The 20,167-nt window shown below is 45.6% G+C and overlaps 1 protein-coding gene across 3 annotated transcripts in view; it reads right to left on the bottom strand.

Annotated features, from left to right (window-relative positions):
• Positions 1 to 20,167, bottom strand: part of CEP170B (centrosomal protein 170B) — a 93,007-nt gene that overhangs the window by 15,402 nt on the left and 57,438 nt on the right. For all 3 annotated transcript variants that reach the window (XM_054026055.1, XM_054026052.1, XM_054026054.1), the window contains exons 12-14: positions 18,094 to 19,890; positions 13,415 to 13,661; positions 8,558 to 8,717 (exon numbers count right to left, since the gene is read on the bottom strand). In XM_054026055.1, coding sequence (XP_053882030.1) covers positions 8,558 to 8,717; positions 13,415 to 13,661; positions 18,094 to 19,890 — 2,204 coding nt within the window. The remainder of the gene's footprint in view (positions 1 to 8,557; positions 8,718 to 13,414; positions 13,662 to 18,093; positions 19,891 to 20,167) is intronic.

The following is a 20,167-nucleotide window of genomic DNA, read 5'->3' as shown; positions in this document are numbered from 1 at the left end:
AACTATCTGCAGCATGCGCGATTTAGGTTGGACATTAAGAAAAACTTTCTAACTATAAAGATAATTAAGCCCTAGAAAAGGCTTTCAAGGGAGGTTGTGGAATCCCCATCATTGGGATTTTTAATAACAGGTTAGATAAACACCTGTCAGGGATGGTCTACTCAGCTCTGCATTAGCGCAGGGGGTTGAACTAGGTGACCTCTTGAGGTACCTCTTCCAGCCCTACATTTTTATGATTCTATATTTTGCAAAAAAAAGTGTCCTTTTTTCATTGGGAAATTTTTCAGCCTGCTCTGCTCGCATTGTTGCTGACAGTGGTGGAGATTAAATAGTGTTAGCAATAGTGGGATGTTTTGGAAAAGATTTTTAGTGTAGACAAGGCTCCAGAGTTCAACAGTCTGTCTTCTTCCAATCACTTCTTATGGCCCTCCTGGGCCCCTAAAACCTTCTAATTGAACTCACAGTACAGTTCCAAAACCATGACTAAAAACCTTGGGTCTAAGAAGACGCCTGCTAAGCACAGTCGTTCAGACACTTCGCTTCTAGATCAGTGGTCCTGAAACTTTTCCGGGTCACGTCCTCGATTATCCCTATCTGCACCATCCCTGCCCTCCCCCCAGAGCTGGGGCTGGGAGCAGGGCCATGGCTCCTGGGGAGGTGGGGGAGACACGGACAGGGGTAAGCACGCTGAGGCTGGGGCCACAGCTGGGGCCAGGTCTGGGGCCGGGAAGGGAGCCAAGGCCAGGAGTGGGGCCGGGGCCAGGTGCAGAGCTGCGGCTGGGCCACAGTTGTGAGCCAAGGCTGGGGGTGGGGCCACGGCTAGGGGCGGGGCCAGAACAGAGCTGGGAGCCCAGCAGGGCTGGATGGTGCTCCCTCCCCACAGACCCTGCCGCACCCCCTCCGAATGTCCCTCTATGCCTCCTGAGAGGGGTGCACCCCACAGTTTGGGGACATAAGAACATAAGAATGGACCTACTTGGTCAGACCAAAGGTCCATCAAGCCCAGTATCCTGTCTTCCGACAGTGGTCTGTGCCAGGTTCCCCAGATGGAATGAACAGAACAAGTAATCATCAAGTGATCCATCCCCTGCCGCTTATTCTCAGCTTCTGGCAAACAGAGGCTAGGAACACCATTCCTGCCCATCCTGGCTAATAGCCATTGATGGACCTATCCTCCATGAATTTATCTAGTTCTTTTTTGAACCCTGTTATGGTCCTGGCCTTCACAACATCCTCTGGCAAAAAGTTCCACAGTTTGTGTGTTGTGTGAAGAAACACTTCCTTTTATTGGTTTTAAACCTGCTGCCTATTCATTTCATTTGGTGACCCCTAGTTCTTGTGTTATGAGAAGTAGTAAACAACACTTCCTTATCTACTTTCTCTACACCAGTCATGATTTTATAGACCTCAATCATATTTCCCCTTAGCTGTCTCTTTTCCAAGCTGAAAAGTCCCAGTCTTATTAATCTCTCCTCATACGCAAGCCATTCCATACCCCTAATCATTTTTGTTGCCCTTTTCTGAACCTTTTCCAATTCCAATATATCTTTTTTGAGATGGGGCGTCCACATCTGCACACAGTATTCAAGGTGTGGGTGTACCATGGATTTATATAGAAGCAACATGATATTTTCTGTCCTGTTATCCATCCCTTTCTTAATTATTCCCAGCATTCTGTTCACTTTTTTGACTGCCGCTGCACATTCAGTGGATGTTTTCAGAGAACTATCCACAATGACCCCCAGATCTCTTTCTTGGGTGGTAATAGCTAATTTAGACCCCATCATTTTATATGCATAGTTGGGATTATGCTTTCCAATGTGCATTACTTTGCATTTATCAACATTGAATTTCATCTGCCATTTTGTTGCCCAATCACCCAGTTTTGTAAGATCCTTTTGTAGCTCTTCACATTTTGCCTGGGTCTTAACTATCTTTAGTAATTTTGTATCATCTGCAAATTTTGCCACCTCACTCTTTACCCCTTTTCCCAGATCATTTATGGGTATGTTGAATAGGACTGGTCCCAGAACAGAGCCCTAGGGGACACCACTATTTATCTCTCTCCATTCTGAAAACTGACCATTTATACCTACCCTTTGTTTCCTATCTTTTAACCAATTACCAGTCCATGAGAGCACCTTCCCTCTTATCCTGTGGCAGCTTACTTTGCTTCAGAGCCTTTGGTGAGGGACCTTGTCAAAGACTTTCTGAAAATCTAAGTACACTATATCCACTGGATCCCCTTGGTCCACATGCTTGTTGACCCCCCTCAAAGAATTCTAGTAGATTGGTGAGGCATGATTTCCCTTTACTAAAACCATGTTGAATCTTCCTCAACAAATTACATTCATCTATATGTCTGACAATATTGTTCTTTATTATCGTTTCAACCAGTGTGCCCGGTACTGAAGTCAGGCTTACACGCCTGTAATTGCTGGGATCACCTCTGGAGCCCTTTTTAAAAATTGGCGTCACATTAGCTATCCTCCAGTCATCTGGTACACAAGCTGATTTAAATGATAGGTTACAGACTACAGTTAGTAGTTCTGCAATTTCACATTTGAGTTCCTTCAGAACTCTTGGTGAATACCATCTGGTCCTGGTGACTTATTGCTGTTTAATTTATTAATTTGTTCCAAAACCTCCTCTAATGATATCTCAAACTGGGACAGTTCCTCAGATCTGTCACCTAAAAAGAATGGCTCAGGTTTGGGAATCTCACTCACATCCTCAGCCATGAAGACCGATGCAAAGAATTCATTTAGTTTCTCCGCAATGGCCTTATCGTCCTTGAGTGCTCCTTTAGCACTCAAGCCAGGTTAGCTTGTTTAGCAGCCTTTCTGCTTCTGATGTACTTAAAAAAAAAATTGCTATTACTTTTTGAGTCTTTGGCTAACTGTTCCTCAAATTCTTTTTTGGCCTTCCTAATTGTATTTTTACACTTCATTCACCAGTGTTTATGCTCCTTTCTATTTTCCTCACTAGGATTTAACTTCCACTTTTTAAAGGATGCCTTTTTGCCTCTCACTGCCTCTTTTACTTTGTTGTTTAGCCATGGTGGCTCTTTTTTGGTTCCCTTACCATGTTTTTTAATTTGGGGTATACATTTAAGTTGAGCCTCTATTATGGTGTCTTTAAAAAGTTTCCACGCAGCTTTCAGAGATTTCACTTTTGGCACTGTACCCTTTAATTTCTGTTTCACTAACCTCCTCATTTTTGCATAGTTCCCCTTTAAATAAAAAAAGAACAAGTTAAAAATCACTTAGAAAAGTTAGATGCCTGCAAGTCACCCGGGCCTGATGAAATGCATCCTAGAATACTCAAGGAGCTAATAGAGGAGGTATCTGAGCCTCTAGCTATTATCTTTGGAAAGTCATGGGAGACGGGAGAGATTCCAGAAGACTGGAAAAGGGCAAATATAGTGCCCATCTATAAAAAGGGAACTAAAAACAACCCAGGTAACTACAGACCAGTTAGTTTAACTTCTGTGCCAGGGAAGATAATGGAGCAAGTAATTAAGGAAATCATCTGCCAACACTTGGAAGGTGGTAAGGTGATAGGGAATAGCCAGCATGGATTTGTGAAGAACAAATCATGTCAAACCAATCTGATAGCTTTCTTTGATAGGATAACGAGCCTTGTGGATAAGGGTGAAGCGGTGGATGTGGTATACCTAGACTTTAGTAAGGCATTTGATACGGTCTCGCATGATATTCTTATCGATAAACTAGGCAAATACAAATTAGATGGGGCTACTATAAGGTGGGTGCATAACTGGCTGGATAATCGTACTCAGAGAGTTGTTATTAATGGTTCCCAATCCTGCTGGAAAGGCGTAACGAGTGGGGTACCGCAGGGGTCTGTTTTGGGACCGGCTCTGTTCAATATCTTCATCAACGACTTAGATATTGGCATAGAAAGTACGCTTATTAAGTTTGCGGATGATACCAAACTGGGAGGGATTGCAACTACTTTGGAGGACAGGGTCATAATTCAAAATGATCTGGACAAATTGGAGAAATGGTCTGAGTTAAACAGGATGAAGTTTAACAAAGACAAATGCAAAGTGCTCCACTTAGGAAGGAAAAATCAATTTCACACATACAGAATGGGAAAAGACTGTCTAGGAAGGAGTACGGCAGAAAGGGATCTAGGGGTTATAGTGGACCACAAGCTAAATATGAGTCAACAGTGTGATGCTGTTGCAAAAAAAGCAAACATGATTCTGGGATGCATTAACAGGTGTGTTGTGAGCAAGACACGAGAAGTCATTCTTCCGCTCTACTCTGCTCTGGTTAGGCCTCAGCTGGAGTATTGTGTCCAGTTCTGGGCGCCGCATTTTAAAAAAGATGTGGAGAAACTGGAAAGGGTCCAAAGAAGAGCAACAAGAATGATTAAAGGTCTTGAGAACATGACCTATGAAGGAAGGCTGAAAGAATTGGGTTTGTTTAGTTTGGAAAAGAGAAGACTGAGAGGGGACATGATAGCAGTTTTCAGGTATATAAAAGGGTGTCATAAGGAGGAGGGAGAGAACTTGTTCACCTTAGCCTCTAAGGATAGAACCAGAAACAATGGGTTTAAACTGCAGCAAGGGAGGTCTAGATTGGACATTAGGAAAAAGTTCCTAACTGTCAGGGTGGTTAAACACTGGAACAAATTGCCTAGGGAGGTTGTGGAATCTCCGTCTCTGGAGATATTTAAGGGTAGGTTAGATAAATGTCTACTAGGGATGGTCTAGGCAGTATTTGGTCCTGCCATGCGGGCAGGGGACTGGACTCGATGACCTCTCGAGGTCCCTTCCAGTCCTAGAATCTATGAATCTATGAATCTTTCTGAAATTAAATGCTACAGTGTTGGGCCGCCATAGGAATATTACATTTAATTATATTATGGTCACTATTACCAAGCTGTCCAGCTATATTCACCCCTTGGACCAGATCCTGTGCTCCACTTAGGACTAAATCAAGAATTGCCTCTCCTCTTGTAGGTTCCAGGACTAGCTGCTCTAAGAGGCAGTCATTTAAGGTGTCAAGAAACTTTATCTCCGCATCCTGTCCTGAGGTGACATGTACCCAGTCAATATGGGGATAACTGAAATTCCCCATTATTATTATTGAGTTTTTATTTTAATAGCCTCTCTAATCATCCTGAGCATTTCACAGTCACTATCACCATCCTGGTCAGGTGGTCAGTAATATATCCCTACCGCTATATTCTTATTAGAGCATGGAACAGTTTGATTAATTTATGATTTTTACTTCATTTGATTCTACCCTTTCTTTCACGTATGATGCCGCTCCCCCACCAGCACGACCTGTTCTGTCCTTCCGATATATTTTGTACCCTGGTATTACTGTATTCCATTGATTATCCTCATTCCACCAAGTTTCTGTGATGCCTATTATACCAATCCTCATTTAATACAAGGCTCTCTAGTTCACCCATTTTATTATTTAGACTTCTAGCATTTGTATATAAGCACTTTAAAAACTTGTCTCCTTTTAGCTGTCTGCCATTACACGATGTAATTGAATGGGACTGTTTTTTGACTGTTTCTGATAAGACCCTGCCTGTATTTTATTATTTTCCATCCTCTTGTCCTCACTAGGACATTGAGATTCTCTATTAATAGATCCTCCCCTAAGGGATGTCCGAACCATATGCTCCTCCACACCTGCCGGCTTTCCTCCAGCCCTTAGTTTAAAAACTGCTCTACGACCTTTTTAATGTTAAGTGCCAAGCAATCTGGTTCCATTTTGGTTTATATGGAGCCCATCCTTCCTGTCTAGGCTCCCCCTAAAGTTTCCCCAGTTCCTAACAAATCTAAACCCCTCCTCCCTACACCATTGTCTCATCCACACATTGAGACTCTGCAGTTCTGCCTGTCTAGCTGGCCCTGCGCATGAAACTGGGAGCATCTCAGAGAAGGCTACAATGGAGGTCCTGGACTTCAATCTCTTACCTAGCAGCCTAAATTTGGCCTCCAGGACCTCTCTCCTAACCTTCCCTGTGTCATTGGTACCTACATGTACCACGACCACCAGCTTCCCCCCCAGCACTACACATAAGTCTATCTAGATGTCTCAAGAGATCCGCAACCTTCGCACCAGGCAGGCAAGTCACTATGCAGTTCTCCCAGTCATCGCAAACCCAGCTATCTACGTTTCTAATGATCGAATCCCCCATTACTAATACAAAGCCCGTTCACAGTCTCTGAGGGCCAGGAGCTCCTTGCACCAAATGCACACTTACACCACCTGCCCATAGGGCAGGTAATCATACATGCTGCATTGGGTGCAATAAACTGGGTAGCCCCCACTTTGTTGCTGGACTTCTGCCTGCATTCTCTTTTTAGTCCAGCAGCTGGTTCCTTTGTTGTTGTTTTGTTTATATCAAGGGGGTGTTTTGGCTTTTAAGTTTAAAGAATGTTGAGTTCTAGCTCCTGCTCACACTCCCCCGTAAACTCCCTCGCAAAAATCCCCTGTTCGCTAGCTCCTCTGGTCGCTTAGGAGCGGGCTTTTTAAAGCCCTGGTCTCCCTGAGTAGCCCCACCTCTTGGTTAAGGGTTGATGGGTGCTAAAAGGCTAAGGGATCAAAGCCTCGTTAAGAAGCTCTCAGCCTTGCCTAGCAGGTCTCTAGGCTCAGCATACACACGGTCAGGACACAGTCCCCCAAACAAACCAACCAACCAACCAACCACACGGTATAGTCCAGTCAAGCAGCAAGCACACCACAAACACAGATACACACACACTACAGGCAACAAACTTACCCCAAGGGTCACGTAATCGCTCCTCCTTCACCTGGAGAACTCCCTCGCAAAAATCCCGTTCACTAGCTCCTCTGGTCGCTTAGGAGCAGGCTTTTTAAAGCCCTGGTCTCCCTAAGTAGCCCCGAGTAACCCCGCCCCCTGGTTAAAGGTTGATGGGTGCTAAAAGGCTTAGGGATCACAGCCTCCTTAAGAAGCTCTCAGCCTTGCCTAGCAGGCCGTTAGGCCCAGCACACACATGGTCAGCACACGTCCCACAAACAAACATTCCTCTCCCATGTCCCTCGTATTTCACCTAGATAGGAAGCAGTCTTCTACAGCAGGGAACTTGTCTTTCTTGCATGTCTACAAAGTGCCACGCTCCCAATGGCACTATATACATAGAAATAAGTATGTTTCTCTGTGATTTCTGTTAACAGGCATTAAAAGAAAGTCATTGGAAGCTGGGAAGTAAAGGGTAAATTTGTTATCTAGCTGCTCAAAATAGCCGTTTTGCAGGTGTGGCACTTGGATTCAAGGAAAGCAATAAAAGAATCTTTATCATCTCACTGCCTGAAGCTATTGTGAAGCAACTGTACTTTGCACAATAGAAACACAAGTTTCTATTGTCTACAGTTGGAAAATACCATTTTCTGACAGGGGTGCAGGTGTACCTGGTTTAACTGCAAGTGGAAAGCAGGATAAACCATGTTCAGTATTATTTCAGGAACTCTGTTAAAACTCCATTCCGAGGCTCCAGGAATAAAAACAATGGGGCCCCCTTTGGGGCCTTTAGATCCTAACCTAACTCAAATAATACATAAGGATCATTAATTTTTCCCATATCTTTGGATCTATTTTATAGTGTGCATAAAATCATATCACTGTACAGCAAGTGGAGACTCACAGACAGGTGATATCAAAGGTCCTGTGAGTTACTTCACTTGGGGAGGACAGGAGAAGCCAATCCAAAGGGGAACATCTAAAGCTAATGTGATGGGTCCTACCAACAGCCAGGCAGGGAAGGAGTTAAGTCCCTTCAAAGGGAACAAACTAGAGGGCCAGACTTGCCCTACAGAATCTGCTCTGCAGCTGCTTGCTGGAAAGAGAGGAGTCCTACGTGGGCTCATCTATGTGAACGTAGCAAACATCTGAAAACTCTTTGAGAGCCTTGGAGGAGGGGTGCTGTAGAAGTGCAAAATAAGGTGTGCGACATGTGGCCAGAGTGCCCACAGCCAATGTCCTTGCTTTAAAATATAATGGGTGGAAGAATTCCTTCTCTCTCCTCAACACTCCAGGGCCCGGCGAAGTCACAGAGCCAGGAGACCCCTGAGTTAAGCCCACACCAAGCAGCATGTAAATTATGGGAAACTGATTTCCCCATGAAGACTACACTTCTCCTAATCCAGGGAGACTCCCTGAGCAGGAGGTATCAATTTCTAGGGGAGCTGACTATTTTACCCTCACCATAGAGCTCTACTGCCTGCTGAAGACTCAAAATAAAATGACTTATTCCCCACCCTCCGGCTGAGCAAGTGTGCTACCATCTGGCAAGGGAAAACTCCTCCCTTTCAACCAAGCTGAGGAAAGTCTTGGTCCCACCTCGGTGTAAGCTGGCCAGAGCAGGGGCCATCATGACAAACAAAAACTGTGTGCACTACAGAGACAGTGCTCCTTTGTTTGCATTCCCCGCCCCTCCTGGTAGTAACCGGAGACTGGCGCTGCTGCCCTCCCCTTGCCACGGATGGGTAGATGAACACTTGCTTCAGTTTTGTGGCCCAGATTTTTGCCGCGACAGCAATCTTACCTCTTCCCTTGCTGATATGGTAGAAGCAGGGGTGTTGGGTACGGAGCTGAGGGAGGTGCTTGGTCCGGTTCCTGACGAACTCTGGGAATCCCCATCGCCTGCGACATCATGAATCTCTCGAGCAAGGATGGCTACATCTTTCACCAAGGTTTGGCTTAATCTAGAGCACACAGCACAGCACAAGGCAGATCCATTAGACCTCACTGCATCTGACAATAAACCTCACACTGATCCTTAAAAGGCTGTTAAAAGTCCCTTGAATGTAATAGCAGGTAGAGCCCTGATTGGGACTATTCTTTAATCCTGCTCCCGCTATTATGGCAGCGAGCACAGCGGGACCCCAGTCCTGCTGCAGGTAATCCCGTGCAGGGCTCTAATGGCAGGTGTCATTGTCCCATGGCCACAAAGGAGTCTTTATTGGGCCAGATGCACTAAAGCTGTATGAATTACACCTCTCTGCAGAGGCTGTAGAAGCCCTGAGGAATTCAGCCTGAGGGAGAGCAGCCACTGCTGCTTTGGGTATCCCAGGGAACTCTGCCATCAAGAGTTGCTAAGAGACGGTGCTGATTTAATCCGCACCCCTGCACATCACACTCCGTCCTCACACTGGATTCCTATGCCTCTAAACTCTGATAAAAGGAAGTTTGCAATCGCTTTACATCAGCGCAACCACCTCTTCTGCTGCACTTTCCACCGCCAGGAACCTGGGCTGTGGTTTTCACTGGCAGATGCTCACATAAACCTGGGTTGAATCTGGTCCATTTTCTTTACAGTGGAGCCGGAGGGGTTTCAAAAATTGTGATGTTTTAATCAGAGGCTGATTCTATTGGCTCTACCATAACATCAGGAAATGTTATATTATATAGGCAACCCAAAAACAAATTTGTTTGTTTTTAAAAGAAAAACTTTCTTTAGACCTCAAATTTTAAAATTTCTTTCCCTTAAAAACCACACATAAAAAAGGACATTTACAAAACCTAACATGAAAATAAATATTTTCATGGATGCTTTTCAGATGTTAATGATTTTTTTTTTTTTTAAATTTGGACATTCCCTTGCTGCATAGGAAACTCAGTCTCCTAGATACTGTGGTAATGAGAATCCAAAGAACCTAAGTAGATAAACAATATTGTTCTTAGGTATGAAAACAGCAAATGTAAAACTGACTATTCAGTTTCACTGACCAATCCAAAGGAGATGCAAAAATGAAAAGGCTTGAAAAAGATTGAAATACTTTAAAGGGATCTAATACCTAAGCCCCTTTAAGGAATCAAGTTAAAACCAAAAAATTCAGGTACCCAAACTAACTAGTCACTTTTTAAAAAATCTTGGTCTGGTTTTAAAAAAAGTCTGATGTGATTTCTTTAAAGCTGTCTCCCAGCCAGCTAGTGTTGCTTTAATGTATTTCTTTTACTGGAGTAATCAAGTAATTTATTAAACCATGAGGTCACCAAAATATTTTGAAGTGATTTCCTCAGAAATAGGATGTATAGTTGAACTAATGAAATAATATTTAGATCTGCCTGTCTCATGCACCATCTACACTTGTCTGTTTCAGATACAGTTGTCACAGACTGCATCAATTATGTGATTATCCTCTTTGTAAACAAGTGGAATTTTCTCCTTTAACTCTCACTTACTATTCTAAACCACGCCCAGTTAATTCGGGAGCAGAAGCAGAAGCGGAAAAATCAGAGCAGCAATTATGAACCAGACTACTTGACCGAGTTCTGCAGAGTGCTCAGTGTACAATGCTAGACAAATCTGATGTAACCATTTATTTATAGCTTTTGCAATCTAAAGTGCTCTCTCTTTTAGGGAATCCTCCTATGAAGCAAAGTCGATAATTGTTTCTACTTTGATTGGATGTTTTAACCTTTACATTGGAACATTTGTAAAAGAAAAAACCTTTAGAAAATCCATACTGTGGACAATATGGAAAGACTGACTGACTGTAGATAAGAGTTGGCTTCTTAAACTGACAGTATGTAAAGTAGGTAGCAGGGTGAGTGCCTGATGCTGGACACAGGCAAGGTACAGCCCACCAGGGGAGGGGCAGTAGAGCTGCCAGGTAGTTGCTGGAAAATGTCCAGATGGTGGGCGCTGCTAAGATACCGTGGCAAGGGCAGGTGCTGAGAGCCTGCCAGAGGGCAGGTGTTCTCATGATGCTGGTGCTGGGCTCCGGGAGACCTGTTATCCTTTGTGTAGGGCAGCGGTTCTCAAACTTTAGCAACCTGAGGACCCCCATTTTGATTTTAAAATTTTCAGGGACCCCCCCCAAGCCATCCTGCTCAGCAAGGCCATCCCTAAGGAGGTGCAGGCCCAGGGACAAATCAGCATAGGCGTGGGAACTACGGGTATGGGGGGGTGTTGCAGCGCACCCAGGGGCCCGGCTGCCGGCCCTGTGCACCCAGAGTCCCATCTGCCAGCCCCACACCTGGGGCTTTTCTCCCAGTCTCAGCTGGGGGAGGGGGGTGGACAGGGGTGAGGGTGCTGGCTTTCAGCACCCCCACTATTAAAAATGTTCCAGTGCCACTGCAAATCAGCCCCCGCCAGTTTGAGGCCCCAGCTCTGCATTGGTGGCTGGGCCGGCGGGATGGATCCAGCCTGGTGCGGGGCCGCCTGCTGCTGCTGGAAGTTGCCGGCAGCTACTGTGGGGCTATTGTTGGCTGTAGTGCCACGGCAGCTCAGGGCTCCGGCCGGGGGACTCGCTGCACCGGGTCTTCCGGGTCCGACCGCTCCGGCCAATTGCACTGGCCCGGAGCAGTTGCCCTGATTCACCCTACCCAAGGGATGGCTCTGCCGCTCCGCCCCAGGCCCCGCCTCTGCTCCACCACTTCCCCCAATGCCCCACCCCCACCCCACCTCTTCCTGCCCCCTGCGGGAGGGGATGCGGGCTCTGGGTTGGGGTGCGAGAGGGCGTGAGAGGTGCAGGTTCCAGCTGGGCAGCATTTACCTCGGGCGGTTCACGAAAGCAAACAGGAATTCCTCTGGCAGCGGCTCCTAGGCAAGGGGGCCAGGAAGTCTCTGTGCGCTGCCCCAGCCTGCAGGCACCACCCCCGCAGCTCCCATTGGCCTCAGTTCCCAGCCAATGGGAGCTGCAGAGTTGGTGCTCGGGGCAGGGGCAACGTGCAGAGACCCCCTACCCCCTCCAAGGGTCACAGGGATGTGCCGGCTGCTTCCGGGAGCGGCGCAGAGCCAGGGCAGGCAGGGAGCCTGCCTTAGCCCTGCTACGTCACTGGACTTTTAGCGCCTAAAATCTCCCGGTTCAGCGTTAGTAGCCTCCAGGAGATAGAGCCCGATTCTGGGAGACTCCCGGCAAAACCGGGAGGATTGGCAAACCTATCTGATCAGTGGGGCCAGCGGCCCCAGACATCATTCCGTCCCCTCCCTCAAGTGTGCTCCGTCCCCACTCCGCTCCATTCACACCAGCGCCTCCAGCATGCCGGGGAACATCACTGAGAGGGAGGGGGAAGAGTTGAGTGAGGGAGGGGAAGGAGTTGATCATTGGGGCCCACGGACCCCTGGGGGTATCCTCGGGGGCCCCCAGGGGTCCACAAACCCCAGTTTGAGAAACGTTGGGGCAAGGGGGTTCATACTATGTCACAGTGCAGAACGTATCTTAGTAAGGGAATTTCCCGGTTGCTTGGTTAACCTTACAACTCAATTGCACTGTCACCCCCCCTTCCATTAACACTTCCCCCACACCTCTGAAGTGCAAACATGTGACAACCCAAAGGCAACTACAGCTACTGATAACAGGGAAGGAGAAGAGTATTTATGTATTTGCTGCCCTCTAACTATAATAGGTAACTGTCTCTTAATAAAATGAAATCACGCTGCTGGCTCCCACTCTTTCCTGACGAACTTCCAATCTAAACAGACAGGTTCGGAGAACAGGTGGAAGGAATGAGGTGGTATTAGCCCCATTTTACAGATGGGGAATTGAGGCACAGTGAGATTAAGTGACTTGGTCAAGGTCACACAAAAAGTCTGTGGCAGAGCCAGAAACTGAATTCAGATCTCCTGGGTTTCAGTCCAGTGCCTTAACTACCAGGGCACCCTTTCCTTCCCTCTGCTCCATCATTCCTCAAATCACTCCTTCAAATGCCCACTGCCCTTTACACATGAAGTTTTCTTAAAGACAAATGTGCTTCTGCAGATATACAATTCATCACAGCACATCTGTCAGTGCAGCTGTCATAGTTATCACCACTCCTGTATTTTCCTCCCTGACCCCATACGGCCCAATCATTTAAACCAACAGCAACATAAAATAAACTCACAGGCTGGGTCACAGAGAAGTTTTATGACCTAGTTATAAACCCCTATGAGCCAGGGAGTTACAGGAGTGCAAATGGGACCGCTAAAGTAAACAGGAGGGTATAGACAAGCATGTATTTTAGATTTGCTGCTAGAGCAGGAAGAGAAGCAGCCAAAACACAATGGGCCCTCACTAAAGGCAATAGAAAATGGAAGCTGGATCAGGCCCTAAAACCAGAACTGTGTTTAACTGGGGGAGGGGGAGAATGAACGGATAAAGCAAAAGGAGTGATAGAATTTCAGTTGAAGGAGTAAACATACAACCAGCTCATGTCATTATATAACGCAAGGATCCTCCAAGTAAGGAGGAAAGGACTATGTATGTCACTAACACTTGGCAGCATGAGAGGCTGTACTGTGTCACTCCACAGCTCACTGGTGCCCCTAGAGAGTATACTTTATTCTCTAACTACATTCTCTTACAATGCTGGATTCTCTCTCCCCAGGCTCCCTCCTTCCAGCGTGGTTTGAACTCTGAGGTAACGCAGGAGATCAGTTTTCCTAGAACAGCTTGGCACTGTGATTCCAGCTCACCTGGCTATCTCGGCTATCTCGGCTGTTTGTGCGCTGAAGTGGAAGGGGTCAGGTTCATCGTAGTCTTCGTCGTCGTCCGTTTCTCTCCCGCTGTGCTTCTGACGGCTCAGCCCAGAACTGTGCGGCCTAGATGTCTGCGTGGCTGTTGAAGTATGGGAGCGTTTGTGTTTAGGGGAGCTGTGATTTGAGCCATACTCCTCCTCTGAAGTAGAAGTGTAATCTGAACCCTGCTGTCTCCGCCTTGAAGCTTACAAAAAATGAATTGGTTTCAGATGAAGAAGAAGAGAAGAGATTTCAGTCTAACTACAGCGGGCAAAACAAGGAGTAGTACAAACTAGCCCACAAACACAAAGAAAGGCCCAGAGAGTTTCTGTGCATCTTTTCAGTTAAAGGGAACTTTGGTAGAGCTTATTTAAAAACGGCTCACTATTTTAATGGATCGGCCACAAGCTATATGAATTTGAAGTTATACATTCCAGTGGAAAAGCATATTGACTGTATTATCAACTAAACATACTCTATTATTGTCCGACTTGATTTGCCATACACAGAAGCTCCATCTATAAGTAATACACAAGTTAGATTCCTAGAAGTCCCTAGGGCCCAATTTTCAAGTGTGCCAAGCACCTTAAAGGTGAGCTGGAAGTAAAAAAAAAAGGGGGGGGGGGAGCGGGGGGAGGAATTAAATGAAGCATAGATTTTCATGCTCCGTTTTATTTGTGAAAATCTGCATTCCCTTTTAACAGGATTTCAAACGCCTCAGAAAAGTATTCAAATGAGTACTTAGGGCTTGCTCCAAAGTCTCCTAAAGTCAATGAGAGTCTTTTCCTTCATTTCCCTGGGCTCTGAAGCAGGTCCTTAAGCACTTAGGGTAGGTCTACACTTACCCGGTAGTTCGGCGGCAAGCAAATCGAACTTCTGGGTTCGACTTATCGAGTCTTGTCTGGACGAGAAGTCGAACCCGGAAGTGCTCGCCGTCGACTGCGGTACTCCAGCTCAGCGAGAGGAGTACGCGAAGTCGACAGGGGAGCCTGCCTGCCGCGTCTGGACCGAGGTAAGTTCGAACTAAGGTACTTCGAACTTCAGCTACGTTATTCACGTAGCTGAAGTTGCGTACCTTAGTTCGAATTGCGGGGTTAGTGTAGACCTGCCCTTAGATACCCATTTTTAGGCATCTACGTATCAACATTAGGCCAACTCAGTGCCTACATTTGAAACTTGGGCTCCCAATATTTGTTTGTTTAATATCCCATTATATTACTTAATAATTAATAGTTTCACCTCTTATGTTCTGCCATGATAATCTATAGAAGACAGAATTAGCCACTTAATTTAAAACTAAAGTATGACCTGAATACACTTAAAAGCTTCACTGTGTTACCAAGGTTATCACAATACTAAACCACAACAATCAAATAAAGCCAATGACAGAAGTAATGGACATAGGTGGTATCAGACAAATGAAAATATTGCATTTGGCATATAAAATGTGGAGAGCAACTGTCTATAGACGTGCAGTTACCCCTTAACTATGAACAGAACACTGCTAGACACATTATTAGTTTGGTTACAACTTTCTAAGAGCCTTGGCTCATGACAAAGTTACCAGAAAAATGAATCTGTTCGTAATTCAGCTGAGAGTGTTTAAAAAAAACCTAAAAAGCCATTCAACTTTCAGAATCAAGAGGTTACTCTTGCATTCTGTGGACATTTCAAAATTAAGGGCTTGATCCACCACTCACCTCGGCTAGTGTAAATCAGAATTAAGTCCACTGAAGCCAATGACATCACGCTGCATAAATCCAGCATAAGTGAGACAAATCTGGCCCCGAGCTTTCAAAACATTCTGATAATATCCTGACATCTCAGTACAATTGCTTAAGGGTACGTCCCGGATCGGCAGGTAGTAATCGATCTATCGGGGATCGATTTATCGCATCTCGTCTAGACGCGATAAATCGATCCACGAACACACTCCCCGTCGACTCCGGAACTCCACCAGGGCGAGAGGCGGAAGCGGAGTCGACGGGGGGAGCCGCAGCCATCAATCCCGCGCCATGAGGATGTGAGGTAAGTCGATCTAAGATATGTCGACTTCAGCTACGCTATTCTCGTAGCTGAAGTTGCGTATCTTAGACACACACACACACACACACAGTGTAGACCAGCCCTAAGATAGCCTGACAACATCCTGGCATCTCATGTCCCATGGCCATGTAGTCATTCTGTTTCTCTATTGGTAGGATTACGTTTTCACTGGTATGGATGGAGGTAATGGCTCTTAGCTAACTATTTTAAGAAATCCTTGAATAAGGCAGCCAGATCTACCTCACTGCTCTCTCCCAGTCCTCGCATCACCCAGAATCTCTGGTTCCAGTGTCAAAGCACATCACTTTCAAATTGTTACTGTGTCATGTTAAAAAACGCCTTGATACCACAGTGAAACATTTAAGCTTATTCAAGTTTATTTTTTGCTCTTATAAGGGGGTACTAGCTGTTTGTTCATTAGTACAGGAACACGTATCAAACACTATCTACAGTACGACAAAGCATATTAAAGTACCCCAGTCTATGTAGAACTTGTGCAAGGTCCAGAATTCTATCAAGGAATTAGAAGATTAGTATTTTAATAGAAAATGATTTAACAGAAAGAATTATAATTCTCTGCTGTAATTCTACAAAGAAATATGTTAGTGTGTTGTAACAAAGTACTGGAAGCCAAAAACCAATTCATTTAGAACAAGAACTGGGCATGAATTTGTTTTAACATTCAAAGTCTGTGGTCCAGTGTAGGGGAAGCACCTATCTGGAAAACTCTAAAATGTAAGGCTGGAAGGGACCTCAAGAGGTCATCTGGTCCAACCCCCTGTGCTTTGGATTTGTCAATATTCTAACACAAGAGAATGTAAATAGGAGCACCGTCTCAGAAAATACAAGGGAAATATTGTACATATTCCCTTAGCTTCTTCATACTCTATGCTGATTTCTTTGCATATCAGTGTGTAAAAAAAAACCCAACAAAATAAAAGGAGATTAGATCATTTAAAAAGTCAAAATTAAAACAACAACAGCAGTGAATAACAATTCCAGCATGCAATAGGAAGCACAGTGAAGACACCGGGGTAAGTCGACCTAAGCTACGTCGACTCCAGCTATGTTATTCAAGTCGACTTAGATCGACTTACCCTGATAGTGAAGACAAGCCCTAAAGGCCTTTGACGCAAGTTACAAAAAACAGATGGGCTGAAACTAGCCACTGTCCCAACAGCCTCAGTGAAACTCAGCAAGCCACAGAATTCCTCACCCTCTTCATTCCCCTCCTTCTCTAAAAGCCCAAGTGAATTGATATGACTTGCTGCATGGTTGACACACAGTCAACCTGTGGAACTCCTTGCCAGAGGATGTTGTGAAGGCCAAGACCATAACTGGGTTCAAAAAAGAAATAGATACATTCATGGAGAATAGGTCCATTAATGGCTATTAGCCAGGATGGGCAGGAATGATGTCCCTAGCCTCTGTTTGCCAGAAGCTGGGAATGAGCGACAGGGGAGGGATCACTTGATAATTACCTGTTCTGTTTATTCCTTCTGGGGCACCTGGGATGGCCACTGTCGGAAGACAGGATACTGAGCTAGATGGACCTTTGGTCTGACCCAGTAGGGCCATTCTTACGTTATTATGCCCTGAGGCCAAGGAACCAGGGTATCAGACCAAATGATGTTCAGAACCATCTCTGATTACTGTGAGGTATCTGTCATATGCATCTTCCCCATCTATTAATTTAAGTATAGTTCAAACATAACTGTTAATGTTCAGGACACGGTTCACAAATAGCCAATGGCGCTGCACAGGTAGGCAGCCAAATAATCTGCACCATATTCCTCAATGAGAGATTTAAGTATGCAGCTCCTGTAACTATGGCACATTTTGGAGGCTGCATGCCAAACATAAAAAGGGGCAGAGGCAATCTCCCCCCATGGGCTATCAGAGTTCAACGCCAATTGTCCAATCATCCAATGTTTTGAATTTGCTGCAAGCAGCAGAGCGGCTTCCAAATTATTTGCTCACTTGCTTATTCCTTGTTTTGCCTTCTCTGATGCCTTCAAATTTACTACTCTGACCTCAAACCATCATTGACACCGTTATAAATTCTCTGTTGGGCCAACGCGCACGTTTTCTGGTTCTTCAAAACCATGTGACACTGGAAAGTTGAGAAGTTCTATCTTTGTGAATAGGGCCAAGATCTTCACGTGAGGAGTGATTTTGGGTGCCCAACTCGAGACACTCCGACTTTTAGAAAGTGCTGAATACCCACCTTCTGAAAGTCAGCCGCTATGAAAGCATCTCAGGTTGGGCACGCAATAACTGAGGCACTCAAAAAAAATCACTAATCACTTATGAAATCCTTCTGGTTGATCAAACAATCTCAGTTGGGTCTATGTGCTATTTCTATACCTTGACGTGTCAAGTTGTGTTGTTCATGAATTGCACCAACATGCTTATCTGTGCCCACTCCTCCCTTTGTCCCTCTTCCTTGATCCCTTTCCTCTCTTCCTCCTCATGGCACACCCACCGCCATGCTTTTGGTGTTCCTAGGAGAACTACACCTGGAGCCCACAGAGAGTCTATATATGATAAAAGAGCGGGACTAAGGAGAAACATAAAACGTAAGCACTTACTGGAGGTGGATGAATACCTGACACTGCTAGAACGAGTTCTACTGAAAGGTTGCTTTGTAGTAGCAGCAGCTGCAGTTTTTCTAGCGGCAGTTCTAGCCTCTGACACAGGTGGCTTCCGATTTGCATAATACGACTCCACACTGCGTCCCGAAAACCCAGTTCTTGGCTGCGTCGTTTCAGAGTCGCTTGGCACCGTAAACGAACCTGCCCGTTTCCTTGGCATGGCAAGGATGTCAAGCCTGGACAGCTTTTTAGACTCCGCAGATTGTTTAGAAGACGCAGTTGTGGCTTCGAGGTTGGAGGTGGTTTTCTCGGTGTCGGCACATTCATTATCTGATGCATCTCCCAACCGGGCGCGACGGAGTTTTGAGGCCCTCGTGGGCCTGGGGGTCGATAAACTGTTGGACCTGGTGAGAACTTGCTGGATTTTTTGCACATTGGCAGTCACTTTGCCGCGCTCCTCCTTCACAGACTGAGTAAAAGGTTTCCTTCTGGGGACGGATTTTGACACAGAATGCTCGTGATCAGAGGAGGCCGTTTCAGATCCTGGGAAGTAAGGAAGACTAGAGCTTCTTTCGTCGTCCGTAAAATCCAGTGACCCACGAGCCCCAGCACTACGCTTGATTTGGAAACGTTTGGCGGTTTCTCCTCTGTTTCCTGCCTCGGGCGGAAGCATCCTGCGTTTTTCTGACAGCCTTTCGCGAGCGCTGGGCTGGCTGCACTGGTCCTGGATAGAGGGAGTGGAGGAGGATTTCTCTTTCTGCAAGCTGCTCGGAACTTGGCATTTCGGTGTGCTGCTTGGGACGTTTTTACCGCTAACCAAGCTGACCGTGCTTGCCGTGTCCACATCAGAGTCCCCAGATAAGGAGTCTTCTAGCTGCCCGGGAATAGTTTCTGAAAGGTCCAACTGGTGGTTTTGACAGAGTATTTTGGCTTCCAGTGCTGCCAAAGCAGTTTCAGTGTCTTTAAGGATAAGATGAGTGTCTTGATTATAGTCCATACGACTTGATCGTGCAACATCTAAATCTTTAAGCAGAGGGTGACTTGAAATATGAGGAAGTTTATTCTGAGGAACAACGCCGCTTGATTTATCTTTGGTAAAACTTTCCTGCCTAATGAAGGAGGATATTTCTTTTGTGGCTATGTTTTCTTGCTCTTGAGAAAGATTCTGATGAAGGGAAATAACCATTTGCCCCGATGCGCTAATGTACGTGCTGTTAACGTCTTTGACCACTGGCTTTCCGGGAGCTGCTGCACTGAGTGACTTGACAGGAAACTCTTGATCCTTGCATTCTTTGTCTGCTCGAGAATGAGACGTGCTTAGAGAAAGCTTGGAGGGAATCCCAACTTCATTAGTGTCATCACCAATGTAGAAGGACGTAGATACTGGCTCACTTACAGCTGTGATACTTGAAACCCCTGGTGCTGCTGGCTGTCGGACCTCAGGTTTTAAGTCTTCCCCGCTTCGTCGTTCTTGCTCAGGCATTTTACTGTTTTCTTTGCATTTCTTTCCTTTTTCCAAACCAAAGCCGTCGTCGGACTTGCTGGCATCACTCAGGCTATCAGGATCCAAGTCCTCTTGGATGAACAATCGGGTGCTGGGATCAGCACAGGTTTCTTTACCCTGTTCCTTTACAACATTTCTCTTGGATACTTCAGGATACGAGTCTTGACAAATTAAAACTGTGGGTGTTGGGCTGTCAGATTTATCACTCGGTGGGAGCTGGGGAAGAAGCCTTCTTGTTCTTGAGGGCACAATGGTCTCTGGTTCTCCCAGTTTATGAGCTGTGCCACTTTCTAAGAAAGATTAGAAGACACCCATTAAATGTTGTTTACATGCTGTACTAGAACATTGCATTTATTCACCAGGGGCTTGAGCCTGCAAGGCGCAGATCCAGAAAGGCAATTAAGTACGTGCTTAATTTTAAGCACTGACATCAATAGGTCCCATACATATGCTTAAAGCTAAGCATTTGCTTAAGTCCCAGGCTGGATCAAGGCCAGAGTGCTCATCACCTTGCAGAATCAAATCCTAAATCTGATTTAATAACCTTGACATTCAAACATCCCAGCC

This window comes from Malaclemys terrapin, chromosome 4, assembly GCF_027887155.1.
Source record: "Malaclemys terrapin pileata isolate rMalTer1 chromosome 4, rMalTer1.hap1, whole genome shotgun sequence".
Classification (NCBI taxonomy): Eukaryota; Metazoa; Chordata; order Testudines; family Emydidae; genus Malaclemys; species Malaclemys terrapin.
The sequence above is the reverse complement of the archived record's forward strand: the minus strand, read 5'-3'. Positions and strand labels throughout refer to the sequence as shown.